Source organism: Macaca fascicularis, chromosome 3 (genome assembly GCF_037993035.2).
Source record: "Macaca fascicularis isolate 582-1 chromosome 3, T2T-MFA8v1.1".
Lineage (NCBI taxonomy): Eukaryota > Metazoa > Chordata > Mammalia > Primates > Cercopithecidae > Macaca > Macaca fascicularis.
Genome location: NC_088377.1, coordinates 51,179,604 through 51,187,212, shown reverse-complemented (window position 1 = coordinate 51,187,212; position 7,609 = coordinate 51,179,604). Strand labels below are relative to the sequence as shown.

General features: G+C 57.5%; 1 protein-coding gene across 1 annotated transcript; it reads left to right on the top strand.

The window, feature by feature from the left end:
* Positions 1-1,240: 1,240 nt before the first annotated feature.
* On the top strand, positions 1,241-6,995 carry UPK3BL2 (uroplakin 3B like 2). Its single transcript, XM_005549317.4, has 6 exons — positions 1,241-1,408; positions 3,342-3,503; positions 3,700-3,919; positions 4,810-4,886; positions 5,224-5,344; positions 6,396-6,995. The coding sequence occupies exons 1-6, from the start codon at positions 1,297-1,299 to the stop codon at positions 6,502-6,504; spliced, it is 801 nt and encodes a 266-aa protein (XP_005549374.3). The 5' UTR covers positions 1,241-1,296; the 3' UTR covers positions 6,505-6,995.
* The last annotated feature ends 614 nt before the right edge of the window (positions 6,996-7,609 follow it).

Below are 7,609 nucleotides of genomic sequence, written 5' to 3'. Positions count from 1 at the left end.
TGAGTAGCTGGAATTACAGGAACAAGTCACCATGTCTGGCTAATTTTGTATTTTTAGTAGAGACAGGGTTTCGCCATGTTGGCCAGACTGGTCTCGAACTCCCGACCTCAGGTGATCCACCCACCTCGGCCTCTCAAAATGCTGGGATTACAGGCGTAAGCCACCACACCTGGCCTTCCATCTGGTAATTTTCTGTCTTGAAGAGGAACTACCCTGCCCTGGCAGAGGCTGGCGATGAAGGAGGGAGAGAGGGCAGGTCCCCTGGATAAAGAGATGAGGGGGTGTGAGGTCTGGGAGCCCCCCTCCCGGGGCCAGGCTGCAGGGGGACAGCAGGGCCATACCAGGAGTGCCACAGAGCTTGCATTTGGGCGTGATCTAATCCCCAGTCCTGCCCTGACCTCCTGGGTGCTCTTGGCCAAGCCCTCTTCCCTGTCTGTGCTAGAAAGTGAGGGTCACTCCCTTCCACGCAGAGGGGTGAATTGAGGGTGGGGATCTGAGCTCTCTGAGCAGCAAAGCTGGACACAGGCCAAGCTGGGAAGCTTGTCTTCATCCCCCATCCTTCCCCAGAGCGGGGCCGTGAGAATCTGAGAACCTGGAGCCTGGGAGGTCAAGGCTGCAGCGAGCTATGATAGCACCATGGCATTCTAGCCTGGGCAACAGTGAGACCCTGCCTCAATAATAATAATTAATTAATTAATTAATGAGACTCCAGAGAACTTCCTTGATCGGCACTCTCTACGAACCAAAAACAGACACCAACTCTTCCCAGGTTTTTTTGTTTTGTTTTGTTTTGTTTTGTTTTGTTTTTTTGAGACAGGGTCTCACTGTCACCCAGGCTGGAGTGCCGTGGTGCCATCTAGGCTCACTGCAGCCTCAACCTCCCAGGCTCAAGTGATCCTCCCACCTCAGGTCCTAAAGGAAGAGTCACTACACTGGGGACTGTTTGGACAAGGAGATCCACGGGGCAGACTTGGCGGGATAGTCCCTGGGGCAGCTTGGATCCTGGGGCTGCCTCCTCCTTCCTCAGCCCCTCCCTGGTCAGGCGCTCCTGGGGTGGGGTGGGGTGGGGGAGTCCAGGCTTGTCTTGCAACTGATTGTTCTCTTCGGACCCTCCCTGGCGATGCCAGATTCACTGGGCCGGCAGATTCTGCCCCCAAACCTGTCCAACCAGTTGTTTGAGAGGAGGGGGTACCTGGGAGGGGCAACAGGAGATGCCAGGAACAGCTTCCCCTAGCCCAGCACAGACTACAGACCAGGGAGCCTCTGGAGCTGCAGACACTGCAGACAGACGGACAGATGGACAACAGCTGGAGGCTTGGCCCGGCCATGGGGCTCTCTGCGGGACAGTCCCAGCTGCTAATGTCGCTGTTGCTGCTACTGACCCATGTCCAGCCTGGGACAGGCATAGGTGAGTAAGCGGGGGTTGGTCGGGAGGGACCCACTGCATCTCAGGCTGCAGGACAGACCCAAGACCTCACTGTGTTTCCAAATTCTCACGCGTGGCTCCTGCCTCCTTTGTTTCCCTGAGGAGAGGTTTCTAGGCGTCCAGGACAATGGGTGTCCCCAGGAAGCTCTGGCAAGCCCAGCCTGGGCAACATAACAAGACCCCATTTTTAAAAAAGATTTTTGTTTTTAATTAGCTGGGTGTGGTGGAGTGCACTTGTAATCCCAGCTACTTGGGAGATGGAGGCGGGAGGATGGCTTGAGCCCATGCAGTGAATTATGAATGTGCCACTGCACTCCAGCCTGGGCCAAAGAGCAAGACCCTGTCTCAAAAAAAAAAAAAAAAAGAAAAAAGAAAAAAAAAAGAAAAACTGGACAGGCTGAGAGATACATTCCTACAATCTCTGCGTCCCCCCTAGTCTTTGCCTGCTCCACTTCTCTTTCTCTTTCTTTCTCTTCCTTTCCTTTCCTTTTTCTGTTCCTTTCCTTTCCTTTCTTTCTGATGGAGTCTTGCCCTGTCACCCAGGCTGGAGTGCAGTGGCGCAATCTCGGCTCACCACAACCTCCGCCTCCTGGGTTCAAGTGATTCTCCTGCCTCAGTCTCCTGAGTAGCTGAGATTACAGCCATGAGCCACTATGCCTGGCTACTTTTCGTATTTTTAGTAGAGACGGGATTTCACCATATTGGCCAGGCTGGTCTCGAACTCATGACCTCATGATCCGCCTGTCTCGGTTTCCCAATGTGCTGGGATTACAGGCATGACCCACCGCGCCCGGCCTCCACTTCTCTTTCTAAACATTAAGTGCCTCCTGCACGCAGAGTGCCCTGGGCTGCAGAGATAGGACTGAGAACTCTAAGAAAGGAATCACGACAGTCGCCCCCAAGGAAGACTCTAGCCTGAACCTTTGGAGTTGAGTTGAATTCAACGTAAATGAATCAAATTGAACTGAACTGAACCGAACAGGGGCAGCTGCTGGAGACTTGCCTAGAAGCCCAGTCCATCATTCTGCTTCTCCCGGACCTGTATTTGGGGTTGGGGAGAGGAGGGGCGCTGTGGTCCTGCTCCTGCCTGGGAGGCTCAGTTGGGGAGGTCTGAGCTCTCCAACCCGCAAGGCTGGACACAGGCCAAATTGCCAATCCGGAGTCCCCTCTGGCGTACGGACCTGGGAAGCTTGTCCTTGTCCCCCACCCTTCCCCAGGGAGGGGCGGTGGGAGTCTGAGAGGGGGACTTGGTCCTGAAGGCGAAGATGCCTTGGAGCCATGGTGGGAGGTGGCAAAGAACAGGGCGGGGAGGAGAGGACATTCTAGACTTGGAACCAAGTTCTGGCTTCAGAGACCCCAGACCCTCTGGGCAGTCTGTGTCCCAGCCTGGAGTCTCAGCCAAGCAGACTTTCCCGTGCCATCCCACCCCCCGCCCCCACCCTCCCGCCCCCTGCCAAGCTACTCATCCTCTCAAGCAGCACAACCTGGACCATGTGGGTGGAGCTGGAGGGACTTAAGTTGGAGGTCACTGCGCATGTCAGGAGCAGAGTTCAGCCAAGGGTCAGGCTGCCCCCAAATTCCAGTTTCATCCCAACATGGCCGGGCCCGGGAGAACTGTGCCTACCGCCGGGGTGGAGGCTCCCATGCCGCCATTGTCCTACACCTCCCACGGTGCCCACCCCCAGTAGGCTCCTCAGAGAGGTGCCAGGGGCTGGACTCAGGCCTCCTACCCATGCCCATGGGGCATAGAGTCGCCAGAGAAGAAGCTTCCTGATTCATACCGGACCCGACCTCCCAGGAAGTGCCCCTAATTTGGGGCTCCCATGTTAAGTCTGGATCTGGGTGGGGGGGAGATCAGAGCTGTTGGGGGCTTGGTTGCCCCATTTGGCCTCTCCTCTCTGCCCTCCCCTTCCAGCTGCCCCAGAGCACATCAACTATGTGCCCCAGCTCTCAAACGACACCCTGGCGGGGAGGCTCACCCAGTCCACCTTCACGCTGGAGCAGCCTCTGGGCCAGTTCCACAGCCACAACATCTCTGACTCGGATACCATCTGGCTGGTGGTGGCCCTCAGCAATGGTGGGTGCTGCTGGGGCCGGGCCTCGGTTTTCCCTCTGTGAAATGGGCCTGCGGGCCTGAGGGCAGTAGCGGGTGTGTTGGGGGGAGATGCAGGGAGCAGGTGCTGCAGGGGATGGGGCCGGGGAGGGCTGTCAGGCCTGGTGGGGTGAGGGTGGAATCCTGCTATGTGACTGTCTAACCACAGTGCCACCCTTAGCCACCCAGAGCTTCACGGCCCCACGGTCAAACCAGGACGTCCCGGCTCCTGCCAACTTCTCCCAGAGGGGCTACTATCTCACACTGAGGGCCAACCGGGGGCTGTACCTGGGTGGCCAGGCCAGAGGCCAGCTCCGTGTCCTCCGCGTCGGCAATGATACCCACTGCCAACCAACAAAAATTGGCTGCAACCATCCCCTCCCGGGACCCGGCCCCTACAGGTGAGCGGTTCTGCCAGGCCCTGGCTCCTGCCTGCACCCAAGCCAGAGCCTGGGGCAGCTCCTAGGATGCTCACCAGGGCCCCAGCAGGATGCCTGGGTCCCCTGCTCCTGCTTGGCCAAAGGGAAGAGGAAGCAGCAGACAGGGCTTGGAGAGGCCTTCATGAATTACATGAATTATCCGTTTCTTTTCTTCTTCTTCTTCTATTTTTTTTTTTTTTTTTTTGAGATAGACTCTTGCTCTGTGACCCAGGCTGGAGTACAGTGGTATGATCTCGGCTCACTGCAACCTCTGCTTCCCGGGTTCAAGCGATTCTCCAGTCTCAGCCTAACGAGTAGCTGGAATTACAGGCATCTCACACCACACCCAACTAATTTTTGTATTTTTAGTAGAGGCCGGGTTTCGCCATGTTGGCCAGGCTGGTCTCAACTCCTGGCTTCAAGTGATCTGCCCACCTTGGCCTCCCAAAGTGCTGGGATTCCAGACGTGAGCCACCACGCCCGGCCTATCCTGCTTTTCTCGAGCAGAAGGCTCCCCACCTCAAGCCTCAGTCCCCATGGGCCGTGTGGACCACTCAGGTGGCATCTCTCCATCCAGACAGTCTCCCCTCACTAAATGCTTGATTCACGCATGTTCTGTTCTGAGAGATCTAATACCTGCCCCCTACCTTTCCCAAATGAGGACACAGAAGCCCAGAGAGGAGGGACACTCCCAACATCACACTGCTGGAAATGTCACCCCTAGATTCTATTGGGCCTTTAGTCCCCAGCTCCCTCCCCAGGCTGCTCTCCCTAGGGCCTGGGACTCCAGGGGACAGACTTGCAGGCACCAGGGCCTGATGGTTTCAGGACTCTGGGGGACCCCCATGGCCAATGCTGGGTCTCCCATTCAGGGTGAAGTTCCTGGTGATGAATGACGAAGGACCCGTGGCTGAGACAAAGTGGTCCAGCGACACTCGCCTGCAGCAAGGTAGGGGCCAGAGGCTCCGGTCGAACAGTAGGGGCAGAGGGCCGGGCAGAGGGACTGGATGGAGCCTGGGGCTCCTGAGGACTGAGGATGGGCTGGAGGACCAGGTCAGCCCACCACCCAGTCAGAGGCAGTTGACCGTCCTGCAATTTGCAGGCGCCCCTCCCCCAGCCACTCTCTTCCCCCAGGCCTGGGTGGTGGTAGGGGAGGCGGGGCGGGGGCGGGGGGGGGGGCGGGGAATGGTGGTGGTGTGATTGGTCTGGATTCTGCCCAAGGGCCCTTCCCGTCAGGTAAAATTTATTTTCCTGCCCGCCTGTGCGGCCCCCCATCACCGCCTCAGCCCAGGCACTTCAGGCTGTCCCCGGCCCCCAGAGCCCAGGCACCGTGGTCATCATTGCCATCCTGTCTATCCTCCTGGCAGTCCTCCTTACAGCCCTCCTGGCTGTGCTCATATACACCTGGTGAGTGGACCGGGCTGAGACCGCCCATGCCTCTTGGGAGGGGCGGGACCCTTGGGCATTAACCTCTCCCTCTCTAGTTACTCCCCGCCCGCCCCTGCCCACCTTCCAAGCGGGTGCTGTGCACCCCCTGGTGGCAGCATCTGGGATTGCAAGTGGTTGCAACCTGCAGACACCGGAGTTGGGGAGACACTCCAGGTGGAGGTGAATTGCTTTCAGGCCAAGTTCTGAGCATTGCCTCAAGATGCCATACAGGCCAGGTGTGGCGGCTCACACCTGTAATCCCAGCACTTTGGGAGGCTGAGGCGGGTGGATCACCTGAGGTCAGGAGTTCAAGACCAGCCTGGCCAACATAGTGAAACCCCATCTCTACTAAAAATACAAAAAATTGTGGTGTGGTGGCACGTGCTTGTAATCCCAGCTACTCAGGAGGCTGAGGAAGGAGAATGGCTTGAATTGGGGAGGTGGAGGTTGCAGTGAGCTGAGAGATTGCATCACTGCACTCCAACCTAGGTGCCAGAGTGAGACTCCATCTAAAAAAAAAAAGGGTGTCAGGGTGTCATACAGAGCTCAGGTGCCTGAGCCTGGGGCACGGAGGGTGTCCACAAGGCTTCCTAGAGAAAAGGGGAGACCTAGCCCTGGTGGGATTTGGGGAGGAGGGGGAGAGGCGGTGACTCTAAGAAGGGGGCAGGAGGGGTGCAGGCAGCCAGGCCAGGCCAGGGGCCCCAGGGGCCCAGCTGAGGAACTGGGCTGTATCCTGCAGCCTGTGGGAGCCAGTAGTGGGTTTTGATCAAGGGAGACAGACAGATAATGTTTGAGCGGGATCCTGGGGTGTGGAGGGTGGAGGGGGAGAGTGGTGAGGGGCAGGAGCGATGAGCTAGATTTGTGAGGTTTGGAGGAATCACCTCAGTCCCTTTGGTTAATTCCGCCTGGCCAGTGGAGTCTCAGTTTCCCCTTTGTGATGGGTCGGAGCATGCTGGCCAATGGGTGTGGGATCTCCGCCAGCGCCTTTCTTCAGCATCCATTATCTCTCCCTCTCTCCTCCCCTCCCAAGCTTCAACAGCTGCAGGAGCACTTCGCTATCAGGCCCAGAGGAGAGAGGGAGTGTGAGAAGATACACCACGCACCACACGTTCAGCACTCCTGCTGAGGGGGCTTCCTGAGGGATTTCAGGGGGGTCCATGTGTCCCTCCACCTCCTCCCTGGCCCAGGCTGCAGAGCCTGGGCTGGGACATGCCCTGAAGCTTCTGGACCCCGAGAGAGATCGTTTCTTTTCTTTACTTTTTTTTTTTTTTTTTTTTTTTGAGACGAGTCTCACTCTGTCACCAGGCTGGCACGATCTCGGCTCTCCGCCTCCCGGGTTCAAGCGATTCTCCTGCCTCAGCCTCCCGAGTAGCTGGGACTACAGGCATGCGCCACCACGCCCAGCTCATTTTTGCATTTTTGGCAGAGATGGGGTTTCACCATGTTGGCCAGAATGGCCTCGATCTCTTGACCTTGTGATCCGCCCGCCTTGGCCTCCCAAAGTGCTGGGATTACAGGCGTGAGCCACCGCGCCCGGCAAGAGAGATTGTTTCTAGATGAGGGTGGGGGGTGAGTGTCCTTAACCCAAAGCTTGTGCCAGTCTCTATCAGAAATAAATGCCCCCAACATCCCCCTGCCTGCCTGTGACATCGTACACCTGGGCAATCTTTCTGCACCACTGCCCCTAGCTCCTCCTCCTGGGGAGGTCCCCAAGGGCATGTAGGACCTGGGCGAGGCTCAGGATCCTAGGGCAGTTGTCACCTGGGGCAGGACGGGCCTCTCTGCCAGCCTCACTGTCCCTATCTGTAAAATGAGGATGGTAACCCTGAACCCACAAGGCCACAGTAAGACTAAACCAAGATGAACGTGCCTTGGGAACTGTGAAGACTGTGGACCCAAGGCTGGTCGCAATGGCTCAGGCCTGTAATCCCAGCACTTTGGGAGGCTGAGACAAGAGGATCACTTGAGCCCAGGAGTTCAAGACCAACCTGGGCAACATGGTGAAACCCCATCTCTACAAAAAAGAAAAAAAATTAGCTGAGCTTGCTGGCCGACTGTGGACCTGAGATAGGTGCTCCTCTTGTCCTGCCCAGACAGCCCTCTGGTACCCAAAGGTCACTGGGCAGCATGGCTGGCACTTGCTGTCTTTCTACCCGAGCGTCCTCCCTGTGGCCCCTCTCCCCAGCCTGCTCCCTGCTGGCTGGAGGACTTAAGCCCTCTGCGTCCACTTCCTCCAGTCCTTTC